At 55.5% G+C, this 25,597-nt stretch overlaps 7 protein-coding genes across 7 annotated transcripts; 3 read left to right on the top strand and 4 right to left on the bottom strand.

The window, feature by feature from the left end:
- Positions 1-246: 246 nt before the first annotated feature.
- On the bottom strand, positions 247-2,949 carry GUITHDRAFT_133580 (hypothetical protein; the record flags this gene model as incomplete). The annotated part of the gene is made up of 13 exons (XM_005839421.1): positions 247-270; positions 541-620; positions 664-757; positions 815-922; positions 1,019-1,117; positions 1,165-1,201; positions 1,250-1,491; positions 1,539-1,598; positions 1,640-1,909; positions 1,960-2,046; positions 2,172-2,249; positions 2,304-2,353; positions 2,406-2,949. The coding sequence occupies 13 exons, from the start codon at positions 2,947-2,949 to the stop codon at positions 247-249; spliced, it is 1,773 nt and encodes a 590-aa protein (XP_005839478.1).
- Positions 2,950-4,668: 1,719 nt separating this feature from the next.
- Positions 4,669-6,261, top strand: GUITHDRAFT_101668 (hypothetical protein; the record flags this gene model as incomplete). Its single annotated transcript, XM_005839420.1, has 8 exons — positions 4,669-4,712; positions 4,765-4,818; positions 4,879-5,068; positions 5,116-5,153; positions 5,203-5,272; positions 5,320-5,379; positions 5,439-5,540; positions 5,629-6,261. The coding sequence occupies 8 exons, from the start codon at positions 4,669-4,671 to the stop codon at positions 6,259-6,261; spliced, it is 1,191 nt and encodes a 396-aa protein (XP_005839477.1).
- A 109-nt stretch (positions 6,262-6,370) lies between these two features.
- On the bottom strand, positions 6,371-7,619 carry GUITHDRAFT_133578 (hypothetical protein; the record flags this gene model as incomplete). The annotated part of the gene is made up of 7 exons (XM_005839419.1): positions 6,371-6,451; positions 6,505-6,588; positions 6,640-6,724; positions 6,842-6,900; positions 6,959-7,089; positions 7,143-7,186; positions 7,255-7,619. 7 exons carry the CDS (start codon positions 7,617-7,619, stop codon positions 6,371-6,373), a joined length of 849 nt encoding a protein of 282 aa, XP_005839476.1.
- A 1,251-nt stretch (positions 7,620-8,870) lies between these two features.
- Positions 8,871-11,256, top strand: GUITHDRAFT_101666 (hypothetical protein; the record flags this gene model as incomplete). Its single annotated transcript, XM_005839418.1, has 11 exons — positions 8,871-9,401; positions 9,452-9,544; positions 9,591-9,680; positions 9,728-9,830; positions 10,014-10,028; positions 10,081-10,193; positions 10,240-10,395; positions 10,454-10,522; positions 10,570-10,626; positions 10,751-10,864; positions 10,981-11,256. 11 exons carry the CDS (start codon positions 8,871-8,873, stop codon positions 11,254-11,256), a joined length of 1,617 nt encoding a protein of 538 aa, XP_005839475.1.
- Positions 11,257-12,187: 931 nt separating this feature from the next.
- On the bottom strand, positions 12,188-15,834 carry GUITHDRAFT_133576 (hypothetical protein; the record flags this gene model as incomplete). Its single annotated transcript, XM_005839417.1, has 15 exons — positions 12,188-12,280; positions 12,378-12,425; positions 12,775-12,831; positions 13,023-13,145; positions 13,292-13,834; positions 13,883-13,921; positions 13,972-14,047; positions 14,204-14,376; positions 14,513-14,582; positions 14,630-14,667; positions 14,714-14,812; positions 14,960-15,208; positions 15,252-15,641; positions 15,668-15,748; positions 15,796-15,834. The coding sequence occupies 15 exons, from the start codon at positions 15,832-15,834 to the stop codon at positions 12,188-12,190; spliced, it is 2,118 nt and encodes a 705-aa protein (XP_005839474.1).
- Positions 15,835-17,591: 1,757 nt separating this feature from the next.
- On the top strand, positions 17,592-21,039 carry GUITHDRAFT_64960 (hypothetical protein; the record flags this gene model as incomplete). Its single annotated transcript, XM_005839416.1, has 4 exons — positions 17,592-17,882; positions 18,024-18,230; positions 20,478-20,727; positions 20,903-21,039. The coding sequence occupies 4 exons, from the start codon at positions 17,592-17,594 to the stop codon at positions 21,037-21,039; spliced, it is 885 nt and encodes a 294-aa protein (XP_005839473.1).
- A 446-nt stretch (positions 21,040-21,485) lies between these two features.
- Positions 21,486-22,436, bottom strand: GUITHDRAFT_150566 (hypothetical protein). Its single transcript, XM_005839415.1, has 4 exons — positions 22,389-22,436; positions 22,218-22,340; positions 22,006-22,169; positions 21,486-21,958 (listed from the first exon to the last, which is right to left on the bottom strand). The coding sequence occupies exons 1-4, from the start codon at positions 22,414-22,416 to the stop codon at positions 21,797-21,799; spliced, it is 477 nt and encodes a 158-aa protein (XP_005839472.1). The 5' UTR covers positions 22,417-22,436; the 3' UTR covers positions 21,486-21,796.
- Between the last annotated feature and the right edge of the window lie 3,161 nt (positions 22,437-25,597).

The following is a 25,597-nucleotide window of genomic DNA, read 5'->3' as shown; positions in this document are numbered from 1 at the left end:
TGTGGGAACACGATCTGTCGAAGAAGTTGGATTGTTTCTGTGTTTGAGCTTTTTTTGATGGATGATCGAAGCTGCGCTGGCTCGAAATGTTAAACTTAGGTCGGATATCCTCTCATCTTCGACTTATCGAGGATGGGCTGCTAGATAGTTCCATGATCATGAATAAGGCAGTAAAGATGTTAGACGGGAAACACGGTCGGGTCTCAGTCTCTAAGGCTGCACTTTACTTCGAGCACTTCAAGAAGACTAACTGACGGTGGATGTATGCCTCTGCAGTCAACGTCAGTTGCGACGCTCCCACGAGAGCTAGGATACTTTGATCCTCGGGCAACTCGACCCGGTTCTCCTCAAGGTATGTGAGCACCTCGTAGACATGGCGGCTCGCTCCGTCTGCTCCTCCAAGGCACACGATCAGTCAAGAAGGATACCATGAGATCTGTTACACCTGCTCCCATCTCCAGCAAGCAAGACGTCATCGTGTACTTGGCCTGTCGCGAACCCAGCCGTCAGTTAGTCTGCGCTGGCTGCCTCCCGTCTCACCTGCGCCCAGTCCTTGAGGACGGACAGCTTGGTTCGGAGAGGCTCAAGGAGGACGGAGGCTTCATGGAGCAGGCAGAAGGCTGATGAACTGAGTGACAAGAAGAACAGCAAAACATCGCTAACCCAGCAGCAGATTTCTCGCCCTGTCGCCCTTCCTGTTGCCCCCCACATCCAACCTCATCTTGCCCACGTCCGCCTCGCGCTCAATGCGCAGCAACTGCTCGTCCTTCAAGGTGGGTTACAGAAAGAGGAGAGCGGAGAGTCGACAAGATACGATATAGGGGAAGGGGAGGTGGAGGAGGCACTGCGCAATTCCGATGTTGCATCTTGCCCAATGTAAAGGGTTCTGCATGAGAAACAGTTGTCTGGCATTGTCGTAGTGCTGGCACAACTCGTCAGGACGGACGAGGAGGAGGGACAAGGAGGAAGAGGATGAGAGACGAGGAGGAGGGACGAGGAGGGGAGGGGATGGAATCACCTTCATCGCCCTCCTGAGGTTCTGCTGTCGATCATCGCGGGTGAAGACGCGGGCGTACGGAGGTCCGAGCACCCGCTCGAAGTAGCAGTCGCCGAGAGTCTGGGCGAGGGAGGTTAGCCAACAGACTCGTACGGGTCGACAGGGACCGAATGGAGGAAAGCGAAATCCAGGACCGTCTCCTCACTGCAGGAAAACTCCTTCAGGCCCCACAAGGGAGAGGAGACTCGTCACCTCTCAAAGGCGCAGAGCTGGAAGTTCGAGTCATTACCCATGATGAGCTTGCTCGACCTGTTGAGAGGGACGACGGAGTGATTGAGCCTGAAGTTGTAGATGATGGGGGAGGAGACGGATGCCGGCTCGACGATGCTGCCGTTGCTGGGGAAGCCCTCCGGGAGCAACGAGCCGTCAAAGATGCAATCCTGAGAATCTTCCTGAAGGGATGAGAAAATGAACTCCCAGCCCATTATGGCCATCTACAAGATACTCAGCAAACAGGCAGAGGGCGGGGAATGTTTGGCACATCAAGGTAGAGGTATCTCTGAGTGCACTCCACCGGGACGCCCATCTCTTCCTTCTCAACCTGGTCAGCCCAGCAGCACCGAACGCAGGGGAGCCTCTTACCTCCTCCTTGAAGTCGTAGAGTGCAGAGCACACGTCGTCGATGTTGTTGATGGCAGCCATGATTTCATCTTCAAAACGATTCAGGCTGCAAGTCTCAACTTGCTTCAACGTGCAACCGGCCTCACGATCCACCTCCTCCGAATCGCAGGCAGCGCAATGCTCCTGGAGCGCCCGGATCTTTTGGGAGATGATGCTGAGGTGTCGCCTCCATTGTTCAATAGTCTTCTCTCCAAGTTTCCCACTGGACTCAACGAGGAGTTTCAGACGACCCTGCCATCTCAGTCATCCGTCATGTCATTCCCGCAATGCTCCTCCGTCACCGCTGCCGTCTGCTCTCTCAACATCTTGTCGATGAACAGCGTCTGCTCCTTCTCCCCCACGTCCAGATGGGGTTTCCAGTCGTTCACCTGCCCCAGCCCTTCAGTCGCTGTTGCTCGAGGAGCAAAGTAATACACGACAGCAGCCAAATATGAAGAAATCGCCCCAAGCATGGAAGGCAGGGCACACACAAGAGAAGAAACCACGGACGGACCTGGAGTCGAATCAAGTTGTCCGGCTCGAACAACTGCTCAGTCTCGAGCAGCGGGCCCTCGTCCTCCCCAAGTCTCTCCTGTCCCACAAGGAGCCTCTCAGTCACAGGAGGTCTCTCTTCCCTTCGCCTCACCGGGTTCTGCAGTCCAAGTCTCCACAGGCGCCTCCTTTGCATCTGAATGACTGCGCACTGGGAATCAGCAACGGCGACCCAACCCCAGCCATGCTCCCTTACCAGCATCTCTGCCACCTTTGCACAGGAAGAGAGGGAGATATGGGCTCTCCATCAACCTGCTCGCGTTGCTTGACCTCATCTTCATCACTCGTCGCCGAGCGATGGCATGTTCAAGTCGGATCCCAGCATATCCCCGTGCCTTGAGGATCGTCGGTTGATCCCCCGGGCTCACTCGTTCACCTTTCCCTTCCTCATGCTTCTGCCTGACAGCAGCATCCACATGCTGCTCCCCTCCACGAGCCTCTACGATGCCTGAGCCCTCCTCCGGCTGTACACGTGAAGCCCTGTCGTAGCGCTCCAACAGGCTCCACCCTGCCCCGCCTTCCTGTCCTCCTCGCAACCTGAGACCGACCCAACATGCTTCACTCCTCCTGCTCTCCTGCATGGAAGGCGTCTGCACGACTTGAGGACCTTGAGACGTCTCTGTGCGGGCTCCTGCCTGTGGCCTCCATACCAGATGAGCGAGGAGAACGAACTTCAATAGGAAGGGAATTCGTCCCATGCGACCGCAGGGCAAGCGGCCGGTGGCCATGGATTCCTTCATCGTCGAGGACAAAGCTTGTCAAGAAGAATCAAGTGCAAGAGCGTAGGAGACAGCATGACAGCATGTCAAAGACGACAGGACGAGAGAGCCACAAGGATTGGAATCCTGGCAGGATCGATCATGGTGTTAGCAAGGTCTGTTCCATTGTTTGCTCGGGGGTCGGCGGTGTGAGGCGAAAACAAGAGCTGCAACAAACAGTCGGTAAGTACTCAAGAAGCTGAAAACCCTCTGAGATCCTCTCGATCAACCTCCTAATGCCTCGAGCTTCTCCCAGCTTCCACCGCCCAATCGCATCTCAACAACACCACCCGTTCCGGTCCTGACTCTCACTTAACAGATTCTATCATCGGGTGGAAGCCTTCTAGAGCTCAGTGTCAATTCTGAACCACTAATGTCTTTGTTTTCTTCAGCTTTCAGAATATGAAATCAGTTTGATTCCCCACAGAATACATCTTCCTGTGCCATGAAGATCTTTCATTGAGTGTTTGTTTGTCAAACAGCCTCTGCCATTCCTTCAGATGTCGCCAGCTAGTTTCTCTCAACGGCCCTTCTACTCCCTTCTCACCCCTTCACCCCTTCCTCTCCACCATCCTTCACTCCGCTCCTGTGCTACTCGTCCCGTACAGCATGAATGGCATGCCATAGCAGGATCCTGGCGAACGAAATTCATTCACCCCATGCTTGACCCACATATTGCATATCAAACACACCGGTGTTGACGCATATAAAAAAACAACTATAGGCACTAAAGAGAACTGTTCTGTTGTCGATCCTCAAGGAGATCCTGTGATAAACCTACTGGAGGCCCCGGGCCCGGTCCCGGAGGCAACCGGGCCCGGCCCGGGAGCGGCTCAGTCACGGTGGCGCCGGGCGTGCACTGAGCCTGTGCAGCTGAGCGAACCGGGACTCACTGATCGGACCGTTCAACGGTTTCTGGAGTCCCTTTTGTCTTGTGCCAGTCAACTGTGACTGCGGCTTACTATGATGAGGAGTCCCGGGAGCCTCGGCGGAGCGGCTTGACCCGGCCGGGCCTGACACTCAGTGCGAGAACCAAACCCTGGAGTGCCGCCGAACTTTGACTCAAACTGTCGGAACTGCCTGACTCGTGAGTTCACTGGGAATCCGTGACTCGGGCGCGGCCCCCAGGGCCCCGGGCCCGGCGGGCCGCCCTTGCAGTGCGGCCGCCGCTACTAGGCTCTGAAAGTTAAGTTAAAAAATCAGTACGGGCGGAACTGCGTCCGTTATTGTATTATTTAGCTTTTGTAACGTCTCGCGGTTCGGTCAGTCCAACGGAATGGCAGAAATCGCTGGGAAGTTAAGGGAGAGGACGGGGAGACAAGGAGGGAGAGGGGGAGCAAGGAAGACGGAGAGAAGTAGGAGGAGCCATATGATGGAACCTCCCTGTCATGCCGAGGCTGAGGCTGAAGAATCCCTTGCTGCCGAGACAAGCTCTTGAAGCTTCGTGCATTCAGAAGGGTTTGGTGCCCTGTTGAGTCCAGGAGTCGTCTGGAAGTCGTAGAGTGTGTGGGTGAGAGGGGTTCGAGCTAGAGGTTCACAATCTTTGGTTCAAGACCCGTTAGAACTCCAGCGGTTGCCATAGGCCCTCCGGAATTTCAAGCATGAATTCTAGACCGGAGGCTGCGCTTTGACGTAGAAATGGCGAAATCTCCTTGGAAGGACAGAAATTCCACTGCAAAAGGAGAGAACGGAACGAAACCGATGAACAAGGAACAGCAAAAAGTGACGCAGAATGCACATCGAAGGTTTGCGCTTCAGAATGTCGCATGCATAGAGGACCCTCTGACTACCCCTCAGCCAAGGCTCGGACCTGTCGAATTTCATCATCCGGCAGCATCCAGCAGGGGACAGGTAGGGAGATAGCTGAGCTTGTATGTCGACATGTGACGTTTGCCCTTCGAACCATCCAAGGTACATCATCACGGCCAAGAGCGAGACTACTGAGAAATGCTTCACCCCCGGGAGTGTTCGGTCAGTCCAGAGCACCCCCGGGCGCTTGCCCTCGAACCTGTCGAGCTCCCGGAGGTCGGATGCTAGTCAGGATGACTATCTTGAGTACTACTCCATCTGGCGAGACATCGCGACCTCCAAGACTGAGAAGGTGAGCCGGGACTTGTGATGTTTTCGGCCGTTGAGATGGTGGAGCAGGAGGCAGAGCGCCTGATCATGCACGCGATCCAGACGAGGTCAGCCTGGCTGATTGCTGTTGTTTGCACTGAGACCTCAACGTTGCAGCCCGATGTCTAGATATGTGCAGTCAGATATGATACATCGAAGGTCCGAATCGACGAAGATCACGAAGCCGGTGAGGCTGTGCTGCTGTTCTGCCCTCATGTGCCCTTGACTATCAAGCCGAAGAAAATCGTGACGATGCAAGACAAGAGGAAGCAGAAGCTTGAGAAGATGAAGAAGGTGAAACCTTCCTCCTCAGTCCACTCGTGACAGAGACGGGGGATGTGACCTCTTGTCAGGTCTGGAGGGTTGAGGATCGAGGAGCGCAGATCAACAACAGTCTGAGCACAGAAGAATTCTTGTCACGTTCTGACTTGCGTTCACGAGACTCCGTGCGAAATGTGAGGATCCGTTGCATCTGTCCCAACTTTCATCTAATCTCCTTCTCCACGACCTCTATCCTGCGAAAGGGCTCACTCTTTCCTGCAGAAGCAGATTTCTTCGAGGGCCTCCAAGCATTCCAGTCATCGCTCAAGAGAGATCGAGGACCTTGACAGCAGCGCGTTGAGCTCGAGTCGCAGCGGAAGCAGAGCTAGCAGGATACCGAGAGGAAATCATCCCTCTGAACCTGTTGTTCCATTGCTCTCTCGAGATGGAAAGAAAATGGCAGACAAGGCAAAGAAAGCTCTTGAGAGCATCGGCATATGCAGGCCTCCAACAAGCCGACTCAGCACTCAGGGCTCTCAAGGAGATCAATCGTTGCACGGTGAACAATCTTTGCACGAAGACCATGGGGCCGGGTTAGCCAGAAGTGAACTGCTCATCCTGACTGCAGAAGGGCATCCACAGCACCGAAACGATACCCTCCACGCAGATCCGCATGTGGATGCGTCGCCCGTTGAGACTTCCGTGTCTTCGGAACAGTCTTTCAGTGATGGCAGGACTTGGAGGCTCACCGGGCATGTAACGCACCTAGAAACCTCTTGGGAGGAGACGCCAAGGGGCAATGTTGACCCCTCGACCAAACCGCGAACAAGCAACATGTCACCTGCAGACAGCGAGATGTGGGAGAAAGAGTTGGACGAGCTCTTGGAATGGACTGATCAGCTCTGCAGCTTGTAAATAGAAGAGTTGTGCAGGATGTAAAGTAGAATGACGAGATAGGGAGCTCCTCGTCTGTTTAAATGAATGTACAAGATAGATTTCTATAGATCCGGGATGCTTCGAGATGTTAGGGCGAATGTAACATGGTGTACAGGTTCTTGACCTTGTCCAAAATAACCCCTCCAAGATCTTCTTTTCCGACGAAACTCTGAAATGTAAGTGAGAACAATACTCCCTTTCGCTGACCAGGACTAGTGTTACCTCTAAACTGGTTCGGACATTCCAGATGAGGTTAGGGAATGGAGGAATATCCTCCTTGGCTGCTGCACGAGCAGCTCTTTCGGCCTGCAAAATTTCGTCCTCTCATGAGACCTTACAGCAGGAGAAGTTCTCTACCTCCTCTCGAGCATTCCTTTCGGCGGCTTCTTTCTGAAGTATCAGCGGGTCAGAGGGACGAATCAACATCATGATGCGCGCACATCTGCATTCCGTTTCTTAATCTTCTCCAGCAACATCAGAGTCTTTGAGCTGATGCCTTGGCGTCTGTGCTGTCCTTAGTACACCAGGCGTCTGTCTCATCGGAAGAGTTTTTGATCACCTCTCTTTCATCTCATCTGTTTCCAATTTTTGAGCCGCCGTCACCATTTTTGCCGCCGCCTAATTGCAGTCAACAATACTCAGGCATCAATGCAAAGTGCAATGGAGATTATATTACCCTGAATCTTTGGATCCCAAATCTTTTCTTCCCTCTTGGATTACTGCCAAGCCAAACTTCCGAAGCTTTCGATCCCTTGGTCGGGCTGTAATGAAGGTAGCGAGGGAGCTGAATGCCATTCCGTGAATTTCCTGCGTGAAGTGAATGAGTTGAGGGCGGCAAACGAAGACAAGCCGGTTCACACCTTTATCTTGATCTCTGAGCAAATCTTCAAAATGTCCTCTGATCCTGCAAATATTGAGGCATCATAGAAGTCCAGAAAAAATTCAAAAGGTTGCAAGAAAATTCCTATATACCTCCTGACGCTCTCCACCTTTATCAAATCTGCATGTTTGGTCGTACAAGTACTGAGCATATCCTCGTTGTCTAGTACAAAACATGGACATGAAGAGGCCCTTGGTCCACCGCGGGTAGTCGAAATCCTCGCATGGCTATGTTGACGGACATCGTTGTGACTGTGTAAGCTCGTTCTACTGCCTTCCTTCTTCATTGTGGTGTTGGCCAGACTTCTTGAGCTCGGGTGACTCTGATTCTTGTCTCCCCTAGCATCGTTGCCGCTCCGTTCCTGGTCCTCGACTGCATTGTGACTCTCGACTCGGACGCTCCTCCTCTTCTCCTCCCTTCGCGTCCAGTGGTACTCAACCTCCCGCTTCCGCTCCATGCCGTAAAGGTTCAATGGCCCGAAATGGGCAACCGTCAATACCTACCCCACCCGGTTGGGGCTGTGCACTCTCAACAGAGAGGAATGAGGGAGGGGGGTAGGGTAAAGTTTGACTTTTTTTTCTTGAATAGCCCGGTCCCGGGCCCGGGCCAACGGGCCCGGTGGATGCCATGATGACCGGGCGGACTAAATTGGGAGACTTTCAACTTGTGTTGCAATGCGACTGAAGGAGAGCTGTCCGGAGTCCAGACCAAGTGGCGGAAGTGCTGAAACCGACTCGGACTCGACCACCCGCCTATCTCAGGCCTGCCGGCGCCCGTCAATCAAACGCCGTGACGTGACACACTCTGATCAGGATCGGACAGTGACTGATGGCGTGCCGAAGCCTGAGAAAAGAGGTCGGACGGTAGGAGGAATCTCTGACGGAGCACTAGTTTGTTACACTTGAAGTCACACAAACAAGAATCCAGCAGCTCCAAGTCAAGATACGATGATACAACGTCAAGTTCACAGTCATGCTGAGTGAGCAATAACCATTCAAGGATTTTCCATTCTGACGAAGATTTTCATGCAGGGCTATTAGATGTGCAGTGCACAAATAAGGGAGATGCCTGGCGAGCGGATGCAATGACGAGAGAAGGAGGATAAGATAAGAGAGTCAGAGGAGAGAAGATCAGAGAGAAGATTGCTCGCCAGCATTTGAAGACCAAAAGATAAATTTTTGAACCGTAAAGAACTTGTGACCCTGGCAGCCAGATTGCGAAAAGGTCGACTACCCGACTCGGCGAGGGCCGGCAGCCGCTCATGAATCAGATCGGATGACTCACTGAGAGTCATCCGCCGCTTGAAGGAGTCCAGCCCCCTACTAGGCGGCTCCCGGCGCGGGTCACGAGTCTAGTCTCCGATGGCAGCGGAGGCAAAAGTCTTTGGAAATGTTCGACACAGAGACCACTTGAAATAAAGAGAGCTGACTATACTAGTACCCAACCCCGCCCCGGCGGCCGATAGACTACCGTACTGCACTTTTTACTCAGGCCAGAAGGGGCTTCCGGCTTTACTGACAGTTATATCGTAACGTACAAAGTGGTTTATGTGTGAAGCATGTGGGCGATGGGGAGAGTGATGCGGGAGGTAGAGATGGAGAGACGGCATGAAGAATATTGAGAGACAGATGACGTTGAACTGATTCTTCTTTCGTTTGAGTTGATACTCTTAAGAGCGCACGTTTTCTTTCTCGTACCTCCTTGGAACATGTTTGCAAGAATCTTCGTGGTGTTGCTCTCGGCGATGCAGTTCATTCCCTCAACGGACTGCTTCTTATCTTTGAGGTCAAGTGGATTCACACGTTTATCACCACGAAAAATCTGTATGACCAACACGATCGAGTCTCGACCCCAGCCGCAGCCCAGCAGCAACTTGCAACCATGGAGTGCGGACTCTCGAGACACCAATGAAGCTAGGTACATCTCGGCGGCAAGGTCAACTGTCGACTTGTTGGTGCACGGGGATCTGTCCAACCTCCTACAGCACTACTCGAGGAGCAGCGGGGCCGTTCACAAGACGAGGCTCTGCAATAGGGAGTTCTACCTCATCTCCGACCCTCGGCTTGTGCGGGAAATCTGCGTAGAGCAATCGAGCGTGTTCAGGAACCGGGAAGAGCATCGGGGGTGTCCGATGACGGCAGTCGGGCTTACAGTAGCTGAAGATGATGTCTGGGAGCAGTATCGCTCTATCTTGAACCCCTCCTTTTTCAAGCGCGACAGGATCCAGGAGCACTGCGAGGTACCTTAGTTCTTGACTCTCCTTGCGTTGTCAGTGACGCAGTCGAGGAGATGTTGGTGCCGATGACGATGACGATGATCGAGGACTTGAAGGAGAGGAGGAAGGCTGTTGACCTGACCTCCTACTGTGTTGCTCTGTCGCAGGTGATGAGCTTACGGCCACTCGAAATTCGCGCCTGACTATGTGCAGTCGATCCTTCTAAACATCCTGTTCTCAGAGGAGATATTCTCATGGAGACAAGTCCGTGAAAATCTCCCTCCTAAGAATCCCATCTTCAAGGTGTCTGCGTAACGCTGATGATACTTTCTTGATCAAACTTGGGACAGCTCACCGAACACGCCATGGCATGGACGGAGCTGGTGAAGAGGCAAGTCAAGATGGTTCTCTTTGGAGATGGAGTCTTCGAGTTCATCAAGGCGTTCACAAATCGTAAGGGACAACTAAAATTTCTACGAGCACGAAGCAGACAATCGGTGGAGACCCTCACTCTCCTCCTCCTTCTCCCTCCGTTGCCCTCCTCCCTGGCCTCCTCCTTCCCAGCTCTTCCATATCCTCGTTCTCGTTCTCGTCATCTGCTTTCTGCCCCTGCTCGTGCTGAAACTTTATTGGCAGATAAGAGACTTCCGGGTTGTCAAGACGTTGACTTCCCTCAGCTTTTGGATCTTGAAAAAACTCTCAGCCGGAAAGCAACAGAGGGGACACGGCGAAGTTCCTTTCCTTCCGATAGTGCAGAAACGAAGAAACGAGTTGAGAGAGGGAAAACAACCACCTGACGACGTCCTGACTCGTCTGGTGCTATCAGCTCCCTGGCACGCAGCTTCCAGTAACTTCATTCCAGATCGCAGCAGAGGTCCCAAGGGGAGAGAAGGGGAAGGGAGGGGAGGAGGAGAGGTCGCCGTCGCTGAGCGATGAAGAGATTTGTCTGATTCTGCGGGACATCATGACGGCCGGAGTCGGAAGCACGGGAGAAGTCATCTCTTCGACGGTGTGGGAGGTGACGCTCGAAGGAGGCCCGACACTTGCAGCTGACGTCTGCTGCTGTCTCCTCCCAGATCATCCGAGACAGGCAGGTCAGAGAGCTGGTGGAGGCTGAGCTGGACCTTGTCCTCGGCTCTCGGCAGGTCAAAAGTGTATCTTTGACCGATTTTTGACCTGACCCCTTCCAAAGATCCCGAGATATCAAGACTTGATGCAGTTGACGTACTTGACTAGTTGCGTCAAAGAGGTCGCGAATGCCCGTGCCCCCCTCCTCCCTCCCCTTCCTGCCTTCTGGTCTACCTCTTCATGACTGCTCTTCCTCCCCCTTCCTCTCTCCTCTACTTCCTCCTCTTCTCACCCTAGCTCATCAGGTTCTCCGCAAGAATGCCTTTGCCTCCCTTGTCTTTCGCCTCGCATCTTCTGACACAACCTTATCTCGCTCCTCCTCCTCCTCCTCTCTGGAAGTCAAGAAAGGTTCCGTCATGGTATGCCTCTCCTCACACTTACGAAGAGACTGACTCATCCTCTCTTGATCCTCCTCCTCCTCCTCCTCCTCCTCCTCCTCCTCCTCCTCCTCCTCCTACAGATCATGAGCCCGCAGGTTCTTGGTCAAGACGAGAACTCCTGGTACAACCCTCATGAGTTTCGCCCCGAGCGCTTCAGCTCGTCTCCAGCTGGAGATGTCAGGCCGGAGGAGCCAGCTGACGCCTTCTCCTTCATCCCCTTCGGGGCGGGCCCGCGCTATTGCCTTGGAGCTCAGACGGCCATGGCGGAAGTTGTGCTCATAACAGCGGCGATGCTGCGGAACGCCAAGATAACAGCGCAGGAGGGAGGGGAGGAGGCAGGAGGAGATGTGTTGTTGGTGAAGGTTGTATAAGTACGAAGGATCCGGCAGGGAGCCAAAGACTGTCCTCAGTACGCAGATGACAGGAGAGCGGGAGGAGAGGAGGAGGGAGGGAGGAGAGGGTTGGGGAGGAGGGCAGGACAGGTAGAAAGGACAGAATCAGTCAACTCCTCTTGCTCGAAGGCTCCTCTGCATCTCCAGCCTCCACATCCTGCACCATGAAATGTGAGCGTTTGAAAATTTCTCTCTCGAGCTCACATGAGGAGAAGAAGTGTTTTGCTGCTCATGGGAGGTCGTGCTGCATCTAGAAGCTTCTGCTTCCTGCTCAGAGTAAACCTCCTCGTTCACCTCCTCCCTCCACGTCCTCCTCTCGTACATTTCTTCGTCGGTCTGAGAGATCGCGTTCCATGCAACTTTGGAATGTCCTGGAAGTGAAATGAGGACAAGAGGCGTCGAGGATGAAGGAGAAAAGGAGCGAGATGAGCCAAGAAAGGCAGAAAGACAGAGAAAGAGAGAGAAAGGAGGGAAGTATTGGGACTGGGAAAGGAACCTGTAGAAGCGAGAGTTCGGAATCGAAGAGCATCTGAGCAGAGGGGAAGGAGGTTGATGTTGGTGCGCTTCAAGGAGGAGGCGACAATGAGACAGGAAGGATCTTCGTCGGTCATGCCTAAGATGTGCAAGTGGCCTAGAGGACAGACCTGGCAGAGTGCAACGGAAGAGGAAGGAGAGAGCAGGAAAGGAAGGCAGAGGAGGGGATTTGAGCAGAGGCGATGAAAGAGGAGAGGAGAGGAGAGGAGAGGAGAGGGAGAGAGAAAGTCACAAGTCACAATCTGTGTACGAACTTCCTTTCTTCTCACTGGACGCTGGCAAGGTCGATCAGTCGAGTCTTCCTCCAAGAGTTTCATCTTGTCCCTTGTCGACGATGCTGATCCGACGAGTCAAACGGGAAAAGTTCAGGTGCTAGTCAAAATGCCCGACCTATCTCCACGGGCTGGTCGTTTGGGAAAACAGCCGACCACATGTGAAGACTGTGACGGGAAGCGAAGAAGAGGATGCTCTGCGAGAAGAGAGTGAGGAGGGAGGGGAGAGGAGCATGGCGGCCTGACATTTCTCCACAGGACATCCGTCGGTTCGGCCGAGATGGTTCTCATAACCTGCATGTACACATCCTCCTGTCGCCTTTGGAAGATCGAGATGAAACTCTGCAGGCGGATCGTCAACTCCTTCCCCTCCCAGCCGCTCCTCTCGTCTGACACCCTCCATTTCCAAGTCTCGGAACATCTCACAACACCTGATAGCACTCTAATGCTCTGTTCTCATGTTCTGGGTCCTTCCTCTCCCTTCCTCTCCTTCTCCCCTCCTCTTCTCCCCTCCTCTCTTCTCTCCTCTGTTCTCTCCCGCTCTCCTCCCCTCCTCTTCTCCCCTCCTCTCTTCTCTCCCGCTCTCCTCCCCAACTCTCTTCTCCCCTCCTCTGTTCTCTCCCGCTCTCCTTCTCCCCTCTTCTCCTCCTTTCTTCAACTTCCTCTTCTCCTCCATCATCATCTCATTTACCTTGTACGCTGCCGCACACATGGTTCGGGTCCTCGACCACTTGACCATGTCAGGTGCCTGTGCCGCGTGATCACGGCTGTTAAATGAAGCGAAGGAAAGGGCGAGGAGGAAGGAGGAGACAAAGAAACAGGAATGGAGCAAGAAGGTACATGGAAGTAGGCGGGAAGAACGAACAAGGAGAAGGCAGGTGGACGAGGAAAGCAAGGAGGACGAGGACGAGGAATGGGGGTGGAAGGGGAAGCACGCACTGGGAGCACGGCGGAGGCAGGAGATCCATCCCACTGGTAGAACATGCAGCCCGAACCCTGTCCTTCCTTCTTTGCAAAAATCCCGCAGAGCAGAGCACCATCAAGCAGCTTCTCTACGTTTGCCTATCCCTCATGTCAAAACATTCCACTCTCCTCAACCTCTCCATTTCCTCCCTCCCTCCTCCTCTCCCTCTCCCCCTCTCCCTCCCCTGCTCTCTTTCTTCCTCTCTTCCCTCCTCTCTTCCCTCCTTCCTCCCCTTCCTTCTCACCTGTAAAATTATCTCCGCTCTCCTCGCCCGTGCATGATCACCGGACCAGTCGAGCACGACCGCTGCGGTGGAAAAGTTGTGCTCCCCGTCACCTCTGGGGATGTTGGAGGGACTATGAGGGAGGAGGACAGCACATTTCTCTCCTTCCGAGTCCCACGCCGCATCCTGGCAGCTCATCGCCTCAACGACGTGAAACTTCCCCTCCTTCCTACGCACGAACTGCACGCGTCTCGTGCTGGGGTCCTGGGGGCTCGGGGGCTTATGAGAGAGGATGGAGAGGATACTTCCTCTGCCTTCCCCAGCTGTCTTGAGCACAGGGAGCCTCGAGCTGACGTCCTGATCGTCAGCAGCGAAGGCTTCCCCAGGAAGGGCATGTCTCCACTCCACCCTCAGCATCGGCAGATGCCCCGTGCAGGGAGGGAGAGGATGATTCGGTACAGAGACAGAGCCATGGAGGAGGGAGAACTCCACATGCTTGTCGTTAGCATTCCTCTCCAGCATCACGAAGCTCTTGCTCGCCTCCACGCTCTCCGGCTGCACCTCCTGCGCCAACAGCAGTCACCTCCTCCTCTCCCCGCGCGTCCCTCGTACCTGCACGTGATTCCCTCCTCCCATCTCAAGGCGAAAGACCTCGTGCAGACTGTCAGCATGCGAGGGGGAGAAAGCACATGCTCGGTCACCAGCAACCCGTGGCTCGTCGCCAGCCCGAGCACGTCTCCTTGCAGCTCGGAGGAAACAGCAGCGTACATCTTGAACCTACCTGCTGTCATACTTCTACACGAAGAGAGGATCGGAGAGCAGAAGTGGCGAGAGGTTCGAGGAGTGGGGATCGGACGGGGGGTAGCGGCCAGAGCAGAGCAGAGCAGAGCAGAGCAGAGCAGGATGGAGATCAGAGGGGAAGAAAAGTCTCACTTGCTCGGCATCTTCTTGTCTCCTCGCCCCATCACATCCGGTAGGTGCAGCAAACTTGTGTAGTCCCGAGTCGCCTCCACCATGAAGCCGCTTGCGCTGCAGTGAGAGGAGAGAAGCTCGATATTTGCGTGCTTCGAGCCCAGCAGGAGCCAAACTAGCCCGTGGGGATGCCGCTGTTGCATCCGTGATCAGCTTGAGGACGAGGAGAGAGGGATGAGAGGGAGAGGAGGAGGAAGAGGAGGAGGAGGAGGAGGAGGAGGAGGAGGAGGATGGGGGGAGGGGGGGTGGCGGAAGGAATTCCTGACTCACTTGTCGCAGACCAACGACGTGATCGAGGGATGCGTTTCCCTGTCTTGTCTTCGCCTCATGGAGCTTCAACCTGCGCTCCTCCTGTTCAGTCCAGGATGGTCTGACACCCTTCAGCACCTTTGGACCTCCCGCAGCTGAGGGCTGACCTCCCACATCTTCACTACAAGTCAGGAGAGTCCGATGGGCACATGGTCAAGTTACCCCCATGGTCTTGTCCACGTACATCACAACGAAGCTCTGGCATGCAGGGGAGGAGGGCGCGAGGGACTGGATGTGTCCGGCAGCTTGCACAGTGGATACCTGCATGGACTGCTGTTGAGGGAGAGTATGAAGACAAGGAGGGCAAAGGAACAGGGAAAGAAAGAGAAGCAGAGTGCAGTAACTGAGAAAGGGGGAAGGTAGAAGTGGAGGAGGAGGTTGGGGAGTGGGGCAGAGCAGAATCCTCACATTCTGCGAGTTGTTGAGGTCCCACAAGTGGATGTATCCGTCTGAGCTTGCTGCCACCAGCCCGACCTTCATGACATGCTCACGGCCCTCCTTGGGCTTGCACGAGGCGCACGAGGAGAGGTGGGCAAGGGCACGGGAGCGTCCGCTCTGCAGCTCTTTTGCCGCTCCTGCCTGCATTGAGCAGCTCAGGATGCGAACGATCCCGTCTGAGCATGCGCAGGCGACTCGGGGAATTCGCCTGCCAGGGACCTGCAGCCTGTCAGGAGGGCGGAGAGGGCATAGCAAGGCGCACCAGGTGCAGCTGAAGGATGGAGCGAGGATCGATCCCCCGCACCTCCTTCACTTGGAGGGTGATGTAGTCGAGGAAGAGGAGGGCAGAGTCTGTCACGATGAGCAGCCTCGCCTCCCCGTCCATCATGCCCGAAGGACCCGAGGCGTCTCCCTTGAAGGTTGCCGCATCCTCAAGCGGCAGGCTTTCGTCGAGGATCGCGCGCTCTTTCCATTCGTTGGCGTGTGCATCGCAGAAGATCAGGTGGCGGACAGGCGAGCACTTGGCTCCTATGGCCCTCCCCTCTAGTCCCTGCTCGACCTGGGCCTGCGGGAGGGACATCAGCGTGAGGAGCGAGGCGAAGCTCCTTGCCTTGTACATCTGCATGTTCTGAGAGTAGTCGTGGATCGAGACCTGTCGACCCCGTCAGCAATGCACACCCTCAGCACTGCTCCCACGTATCCACGGTCGTCGCCGGCTGCCACCCATGGCATCGACGGGTGGATGCTGGCGCACCGCGTCTGCCGGCAGTCAATCAGCATGTCGTCGCAGATCCGTCGCCTCTCACCTTCGTGTCATCCAGAGCTCGATACAAGAGCGACAGCATGCTGCGAGCTGCTGCTCCTGCCTGCTATTCTTCCCTTTTCTCTCCTCTCCTCTCCTCTCCTCTCCTCTTCCTTCCTTCCTTCCCGGCTCTTCTCCTCTTCCTCGCTCTTCACTCGTCGATCCTGGCCATGCCAGTCGGTGAGCCCGCCTCCCCTACTTTCCCCTGACTTCCGAGCCAGCTTCCGAGTCCGATCGCCGTCACTGATGAGTCAGTCGCCCCCGGCGGGCGGCGGGGCCCCGGCTAGACAGGCTCGGACGCGGCTTTCGCGGCCGGGGGATGAGATAATCGGACGGGCCCGGACTCCCCGAGCCCGGGACTCGCTCTCTGCGGCCGAACGGGCCCGACCGACGGGGTGGTCAGCCTTGAGTGTAACGTCTGCAACGTCAAAATTGTAACTTGTTTCAACCGTTAATAACGGCTCAGTCTGGAATGTCCCTTGCGGTGGGAGGGGGCGACCTGAACATGCAGGGCAGGCAGTGAAGCAGCGGAGCCCGCATGGCAGCGCGAGCAGCAAGAGGCCTCCTCCTGTCATGGCTCTTTCTCGTCTCCTCCCTTCTCGTTGACTCCTTGTCTCCTCCCAGCCTGCTCCTGCACAGCGGGGACTGCCCGTCCCTTCCATGTGTCCTCCCTGTCAACGCCAACATTTCCTTGTCGGAGTATGGAGCAGGAATGATGTCAACAGCAGAAATCTCGTTAGACCTGTACCCTGGGCCCATGTGCAAATACGATGTAGGCCTTGCCTGCTTATGTTCTGAGAACCTGCTGACAACTTTGACAGACAACTTCAACAAGCTTCTTCAACAAGTGGGCTTGCGATAACGTCGTTGAGAACCCGACTTACAACGACAGATCGTACCTCACCATGGTTCGCATCTTGTTCCCTCCTGGCTTCGACACGCAGCAGGCAACGATCACAAACGAGACCGCGGACGTCACCAACGCCCTCTACCTCCCCAAGATCCGATCGCGCCAGTTCTTCGACGTGAACGGGACTGCGTACATAGTGAACGAGACTTATTACGTGCCAACTTTCTACGAATCTTACGGCCAAGTGAGCATGATGAAAAGACCCCCGTTGCCTCTAGGATTTGGTATCAGGGAGCCCAACCCCAAGGACCTTCCCACCTTCATCGATGGAGTCAGGGCCGAATATCGTGTGGGGTCTACGAGGGGCTCGAGGGATCCAACGAGTGGGTTCGATGCGAATCGGGTCGTGGACTTGGGTAAGAGGGAGGACGATGCGTCGGGCGTTTGACACCCAAGGAACCTCACAGTCCTAGCTCAAGTGCCGTGGGACCTGAGGACGATGACGAATTCATCGGTGAAGAGAATTCAGTTCAAGGTGAGGAGCTTGCATCTCCGAGACAGCTCTGATTGTTGCAAGGTGGACGGAATCAGAAACGCTCCTTCCATAGGTGCTCTGGGCAGCTCCGCTGCTTTGAACGAGCCGATCTTCGAAGTTCAGGTTCGGCCAGCCGCTCACGATTGTCCGCCTGACCTCGTCTCCTGCAGATCTACAAGGCCCTCTTGAGTGTCCAGGTCTGATCGCCAAGCACTCTCTTGGTTTCTTACCTGCCCTTGCAGACTGCGAATGTCAGCAACCCCGACGATTACTTGATGAGGTACTACAACAACCACATCAACGATCCCTGTATATCCGGGAAGGAGCCCAGTGTAGGGACGTGTCCAGCAGCAGTTCACGAGGTAATCCATCGTCACATGTTCTGTCTTGTAAGGCTACCCAGGCGAACTTCAGCATGATCTGGTTTGAAGAGACGAATAGCGTTGAGTCAGTCCTGCTTTGCCCCCCGGGGTTCCTCAGCCTGTCAAGGAATCCGTTGAAGTGCGAGCCGTGCGCGCCTGGAAGCTACTCGGTCATGACCATGTCCACCTCTTGTCTGCTCTGTGGAGCCGGCGAGAAGTCATTGTCAACATCCAAGATCATCGAGCAAGGGGGAGCGACTACCTGTCAGTCATGTGAAGCCGGCTTCTTCTCGGCCGTTGGCTCCAGCGAGTGCCAGGGATGCGTCGCAGGCTTCTTCTCCCCTGTCGCCTCGTTGGCGTGCAATCCTTGCCCGGTAGGATACTTCAGTGGGCCTCAGTCTGGGTCCTGCTCAACCTGCCCTGCGAACCAAACAACCTTGCTCCCCGGCTCCTCCTCCTGCATCTACATCTGCCTGCCGGGCCAGTATCGATCGAACGAGAGTCTGTGCGAGTCGTGCCAGCCTGGTACCTACAGCGATATCCCGAATGCGGCAGGGTGCAGAAGTTGTGCTCGTGGATATTACAACAATGCTCCAGGATCGATCCACTGCTTCCCCTGCCTCCCTGGATCCTATCTAGCAAGCGAGGGAGGCACTTCGTGTGAAGAATGTCCGCTCCACACGTACTCCGACGTATCAGCGTCGAGCTCTTGCACCTTATGTCCGCACGACCCCGTGACGATCAATCAGACCCACTTCTACAATGCAAGTGAAGTCTACTTCCAGGACGTCAGCGGGACCGATCTGTATGCGTCCAACGGGCTGATCATGCGGACGTTGGTCCAGGGGGCCACCAGCGTCAGTTTCTGCCATCACAACTGCGTTCCTGGGACCTTTTCCTCGAGCAAGGGGCTGGACACTGCGAGCAGCCCCTGCGAGCTCTGCTCTCTAGGGCACTCGAACGATCTATACGCCTCCACGTCCTGCTCGACTTGCGGCAAGGGGAAAGTTTCGAATCGGACGGGAGCCATTAGCTGTGATGAGTGCAGGGAAGGGGAGTACATCGACGTGGAAGGGTCTGTCTACTGTTACCTCTGCAGCGCTGGGGAGGTGTCGAGTTCAAACAAGGATGCCTGTCACATCTGTCAGAATGGAAGCTACTCGCTTTCATCTGGCTCTTCAGTCTGCTGGACTTGTGCTGATGGGGAGTTCTCAGGACGAGGGGCCTCGGCTTGCCTGACCTGTCCGGAAGGGAAGACGACGCTGGGGTATCTCGGGAGGGGCGATCAAGACTGCCTTGACTGGTCTACCTTCGGGCTGGTGGGCTGGTGGAAGTTCGACAGCGAGTCGCTGATCTACCAGTCTTCCTACTCCCGGGCAGCGAGGGACGAGCTAGGATGTAAGGAGGGCAGGGCACTCGTCGTGGCTCCTTCGCAGGTCAAGGACCAGCTGGGGTCAAGTGGGTATGGACAGGCGGAGCTGAGGGGCCCGTCGTGCACAGAGGGAACTGAGTGGGAAGTTAGTGGGGCCCACCCGATGGGCCTGCAGACGTTCCTAGCGAACAATGGGGTCGTGCAGAGCCTATACTTTGATGCGGTCAACAACCCTGGGCTGGTGGTGGGCGAGGTTGAAGCCCTGACTGCCATGAACAAGCTTCCCAAGTTTGCAATGTCGATCGAGACTTGGGCTCTGATGAATGTCAAGGAAGCAAACCAGATCCATGGGCTTGCTAACGCCGTGGAGCAGGGCACCAACTATGAGAAGGGATGGAGCCTGGGCTACTGGCTGGACGCAAAAGATCGGAAAAGACTCTTCCTCTTCTTTGAGATCTCAGTAGAAGCGAACAATGAGCAGAGCAACGACTTCAATCAGTACATGTATCCGGGGTTGTCTGGAGAGAGGGGAAAGTTCTCGAGGATCGTTCGAGGCATCGAGAACTTCACATGGAGCAAGTGGTACCACATCGTTGCCACGTACGATAACCAATCCATCAGCCTCTTCGTAGACGGGAACCTCGTTGGGCGACAGCCAGCATGTTCCTCCTCCTCCTGTGGAACCATTCTCTACCCCAGCATGCAAGACTACTGGTCCTCCAAAATCCCAGCCTTGTTCAACATAGGAGGCGCTTACAACTCTCACGAGAGTGGGAAATATTTCTCGCACAGAGGTCCGCAATTTTGAATTCGCTCTTACACGCCTGAACTGACCCCCCACCTTGCAGGCTTCATGTCTCTGTTCCGGATTTACAACGTCAGCGTCAATGACGTCCTTGTCCAGAGCCTGTTCACGTCCGGCCGGTTGAGCTACCTAGAGAACGTCCAGCTAAAGTCCTACTGGGTGCGGGTCAACCAGACGGTCGGTGACTCCCCGAGTGTCGACGTGGCCAACTCGAACGTCAACTCGCCCGGCTACGTCGCTGCCCGAGGCTCTCGACTGGCCTATGTCCTGATCAGAGGAAGATTCCTGCTCTCGGAGGGCTACACGTGTCGATGGAGTCTTGGCTCCACCTACGTAGAGTCGAAGACGGCGGACTTCCTCGACGACAGGGGAAACTTTCTCGACGCCTCTCAAGCTCAGGTCCCCTGCAATGCTCTTGAGCCTCGTTTCTTGACTTCTCCTCCTCCTCCTCCTCCTCCTCCTCCTCCTCCTCCTCCTCCTCCTCCTCCTCCTCCTCCTCCTCCTCCTCCTCCTCCTCCTCCTCCTCCTTCTCCACTTTTTCAGGTTGCGGATGTTGTCCGTTGCTCTCTGCCGGAATGGCGGTACGGGCAGACCAGCGAGGCGATCTTGTCACTCAAGACTTCTGCCGGGAGGAGCGTCTGGCAGCTCGCCTGCCTCGATGCAGCATGCGGCTACAGCCTGCCCGGGGCTCGTTCGAAGATGCTCCTCTCCTCGTGGTGGGAGGCAGCTGGAATGGGCGCCTTGAGCGGGGAGCCTGTCAAGTTCGAGTTCTTGTTCTCCTCCTGCCCTCCTGGTTTCTTCTCGTATGCCTCCAACTCCCTCGTCCAGTGCCTCCCATGCCCGGCCGGACGGTACTCCAAGGCCGCGGGCTCTGCCGCCTGCTTTCCGTGCGAAGAAGGGACGTATCAGAACGAGTTGGGTCAGAGCGGGTGCAAGGCGTGCCAGGAGGGCAAGTACACCAGCAATGTCGGGAGCACCCTAGCGCAACAATGCAGCGACTTCTGCGCTATCGGTCAGTCTCTTGCTCTGGACTTTCTTCCTTGCCCCCCCCCCCACCCCTCCCTCTCCCTCTCCCTCTCCCTCTCCCTCTCCCTCTCCCTCTCCTCTTCTTGCTCCTTCTGCTCCTCCTCTTTCCATGTCCAGCCATCCCGCCATACAAATCTGCGTGCTGACGTGTCACCGTGCAGGCACTTATGATCAGAACCGTGTGCAGCCCTGCCAACCCTGCACGCAAGGAACGTATGCGGACGAGCTTGGGCTGACGGCTTGCAAGGCTTGTCCCCCGGGCACCTCCTCGCCTCCTCCAGGTGCGCAGGTTGCCTGACTCATAACCGAGAGTTGAATGTTCGAGTAGGCGCATCGAATGTAGGAGCCAGTGGCTGCTCGCCTCTCTGCCCTCCTGGTCAGTTTGGACAATTCGGCATTGAGCCATGCAGCCCGTGCGTCAACGGGAGCGTCACGTCGGTCGTGGGTAAGGAGGAGGAGGAGGAGGAGGTGGTGGTGGTGGAGGAGGAGGAGGAGGAGGAGGAGGAGGTGGAGGAGGAGGAGGAGTGGGGAGGAGGAGGGGGAAGGATCGGTCTCACTCTCCGTGGGTCAGGGTCGACAGTATGCAGCGAGTGCTCTGCTGGCTTCTACCCCAATGCCGACAGGACGTCGTGCGTGGAATGCCCTGCCTTGTGCCAGTTCGCGTTGCTCCTCAAGGATCCTCGGGGTGAAGAGATCATTTCCCGATGCTGTACATAGCGACTGGGCCGAACATAGCTCCTGTTCCCCATTCATGTTATTTATGTCTTGGTTATGAAAATCCAGATTTAGATGGAGCCAAGCTTGTTCTTATTCCTCCACATCATCCCCTGCCCCTTGCTCTCCCTCCCTTCCCCAGCTCCCCTTCCTCCTCCTCTCCTCTCCGTCCTTCCTGCTAACGACGATCTCTGTTCCTTCCTTTAGGTTCCCTCCTTCTCCCTGCTCCTCCCGCCATGCAGATCACCCGTGCATCTCCTCGCCTTTCCTTGGGGGGAGGCGGGGAGACCTGGAGGACGCGAACATCCCAGGGCAGCCGCCAGGCTCCTCTCACCTCGTCATCACGAGCTGTTGCCTAGACTTGCCTGCGAGACGATCTGGATGGCTCGCAGGCTTTTGCTATTGGGCGGCGCCAGAGTCTCTGCAGTCTTGCCATTCAAACTCCTCTGCTTGGGCGATGCCTCGTGATTCAGAAGTAGCTGGACACAGTCAACGTTGTCCTTCTGCAGTCAAAGACGTCAACGAGCCTTCGGGTCGGTCAGCACGTCACCTCAGCAGCATGCATGAGAGCGGAAAATCCCTTGTCGTCGCTCTTGTTCACGTCTGCCTTGCTGGCAAGCAGCAGAGCCAGGCATTGTTCGTGCCCATGTTTCGCCGTCTCCATCAATGCCGTGACCCCGAGCTTGTTCGCGAGGTCGATCTTGGCGTTGCAGCCTTGGATCCTCGTGGTCAGACGTTCTCAGTGGTAGAGGACACGCTCACCTATCAGCTCTTGGACGCATTCCAGTTGACCCTTGCGGGAGGCGAACATGAGGGCTGTTGTCATCGATTCTTCGATGATCTCGTCAACGTCACACTTGGCCTGTATCAACGGTCGGATACATTCTGATTGATCACGGTCATCACAACCCCAGTCAAAGGAGAACAAGTCACCGGAGCTCCCGAAGTAACTCGCTACCATCAGCGCCGTCCACTGGTTGCTCAAGACGAGGTTCAGAGGAGCGTTCCTCTCGATCAGAACGCCCAGACAATCGTGATGGTTGTATCGGCACACGAGCGTCGCTGCTGTGTACCCACCGGACGACAGCTGTGCATTGGCATCGGCGTCGTTCTTCAGCAGCAGGTCCATGCACGCCGCGTTTCCTCGCCTGAGTTGAAACATCATCACCCCCTCGCATCATCCGTCGACCCTCATACCGCGCAGCTAACGTCAAGGCCGAGTGCCCTGTCTCTGCCTGCCGCTGCTCGAGGTCAGCCTTGGCGAGGATCAAGGCCTCCAAGCACTGCGCGTTGTTGTACTCGGCAGCCTTCATGAGAGCCGTCGTCCCATCCCTTGTCTTGGCGTTAACTTTCGCTCCTGCCTTGATGAGAAGCGCCAAGTTTGACAAGCGCCCGTCAGCAGCTGCTTGTATCAGCGGCGTCTCCTCCAGCTCGTTCCTCTCTTCAAGGTCTAGGATCACAGACCCTCGAATCTGGCATAACCTGAAGGCAGAGCGTTTGATTTGCTCTTCATCTTCGCCCTTCCCTGCTAGCATTTCTTTCTGAAGCTTGAACATCAGCTTCCGATGCGCATCTCGCAATGACCACTTGTTTGCGTTAGTGCTAAATTCTGTCACTTCTTCAAGGAAATACTCTAGCTTTTCCACCGCCCAAGACTTCATCTCAATGATGTCTGTGAAGATCGCTCGATAGTTTTGATCACTGTGAAAATCCCTGCTCTTCTTGTCCTCTATTCTCTTCCCCAGATGTTCATAGTTGGCCTCGATGGACTGCAAGACTGAAAGCTTGGACCCTTTGTCCAGCGGATCAAGTTTGCGGTTGGTGAAGGCTTGTTGGGCAGAGATCTGAGACAACTTGATGTGGAGATCTTGCTTGTTGAAGGTGAAAGCGGCGATGCACATGTCCTTTCTTCTCTTCTCGATCTCCTCCACCGTCTCCGCCTTCAGGTTGCTGTTGGTCCGCACAGGTATCACAGTCACTGCCCCGTCGGTTGACACTAAAATGTGTTGTTCGCCCTGTGGCTCGATGTACGATAGCGGGACCTGGCGGGCAACGTCACATCGCGACAGACCAACGGGCGATGGGTACCCATAGATACTCCTTCTCACGAGGATACTGCGAGATCTCCTGGATGTTAGCTGCCCTGTCCACAGCCCCGCACTGCATCGACAGGACTGTAGCAAGCTGAGTGCACAGGTCAGTCGTAGGACTAGCTGCTGCACAGGGCCTACCGGATTTCCCTCCTTCATCTTGGAGTACTCGATCGCCACATCTTTGTCTGTCGTTGTGCTCATGAAGCCCAGCTCTGTGAAGCCTTTCATCCCCCCATCCTCCCCGTAAAAACCTGCTGGTAGCGATGAATGCCCCAGTCCTCGGTACAGCGTGAGCCCCTCGGGTATGTCCATAGCTGACTGCAGCTTGATCAGAGCGCTCACGAGCGCATGGATGGTGCTCGGATAGTTGTTCCCCTCTAGCTGCTTGTAGAAGGCTGGGGGGGATCGCCTGAGGACTGTGTTGTAGACGTAGAACATGGGCCCCGAATAGAGGTTGACCGCAATCACTTCCTCTTGGGAGAGGTTCGCGCGCACGACACAGTCGCTCTTCATCAGTTCCTCCACGGGCACCAGCTTCCGATCCTTGCTACGAGCTGTGATCTTTGGCTTCTCCTTCTTCTGGTACTTGGGGTCGGTGACGAGCCTCCATTCGTGCATCGGGAAGGTGTCGATGTCGTAGTTAGTCGTCTTGAAGTATTTGTGTGAATCTTTCATCTGGCAGTGTTCTCTCTCCATGCCGACGTAGATGTTGTCATTAGGATAACCTTTCAAACAGGCAATCGCGGTCAGGGCAGTTAAAAAGCAAACAAGGTTTGACTTACCGACTCTGCTCTGGATGCCCTTCTTGAAGTCTTCGATAGTCCCACAACTCTTCCCTCTCTCCAACGAATAGATGCTGAATTTCGATTCCGCCTCCGTGCTCTTCTTTTTACTCATCTGCATCTTGTCCAGCGCTGCCGCCAGGCGATCCTTCCTGGTAGAGAACAGCTGCAGCAGCATTGGATGCAACTGATCGCAGACTTGCTTGAACCCGTCTCGGTCCATCGCAAGGAGACCCTTGAGGGGGTTGTTGGCATCTCCCTTGGGCAGGACGCTGGCGATCAGGCGAGAGATCGGCAGCGCTAAGACCCAGCGCTCAAGCGCGCAGGGAGTGTTCACCGCCCTCTTGAACTCCTGCATGCTGATGGAGCCGTCGTTGTTGACGTCCATGGCGTTGAAGAAGTCCTCTATCTCACCCCTTGCATAGTTGATGTTCAGCCTCTGTAGTGCACCCTGCATCTCCTCCATGCTGATCGAACCATTCTTGTCCTTGTCCCACTCATTGAAGACGTGTTCCAGGTCGTCGTCGTCGGGATCCAAGAGCTTTTCTATGAACTCCGTCCTCTCGCGGAAGCTGTTGCTGAGCGGAGCGGGGCCCTTGAACTGGTCGAAGTATGACTCAGCAAGAGCTTCTCGGAGAGAGCTACGGGGCAGAGGCTTCAGGTTGATGATTTTGTTGGGAGCCTTAAAGAGGTTGTCCCGCTGAATAGTCCTTACCTTGAGCCCGTAAAACTTCTCCATCTCCGTCACTGCCTGTGTGGATTTATCTGCCGCAGCTGCCGCCTTGCCAGCTCATCTCGCACCTACTGCTCATGTCGCAAGAGGACAGGAGGGTTTCATCGCTCCGCCATGCCCCCCCCTCGTCTCGTAGTGGTTGTCCATGGAAGTCCACCCAGTGCTCAGACGCACCACAGATTTCCAACCGCCTGGGAAGTACTCGGAGGGGTGGCCGGGGCCCGGAACCCGTTCCCGTGACGGCGAAATCACTCAAGTTACTCAAGTTAGTCACTAGTTTTCCCGACGGGCAGGGCGGGATGCTGAGGGTTGGTTCTCGCTGTCTTTTCCGACAGCGTCAGGGTCAAGCCTCCTCTCCTCTCCTCGTACTGATTAACTTAACTTTGAGTGAGAGTGAGGCCTCGTACTCAGTACGAGTCCAGGAACAAAATAATTGACACTGTACTCAGTCACCGGCCGGCCCCCCCGCATCAAGTTGACTTAGTACTAGTGACTTGAATGGCCACTTGAAGCACGGGCCTCGCCAAACCGCTA

The sequence above is a fragment of the Guillardia theta genome, assembly GCF_000315625.1.
Source record: "Guillardia theta CCMP2712 unplaced genomic scaffold GUITHscaffold_8, whole genome shotgun sequence".
Taxonomy (NCBI): Eukaryota; class Cryptophyceae; order Pyrenomonadales; family Geminigeraceae; genus Guillardia; species Guillardia theta.
This window is presented reverse-complemented; position numbering and strand designations above follow the sequence as displayed.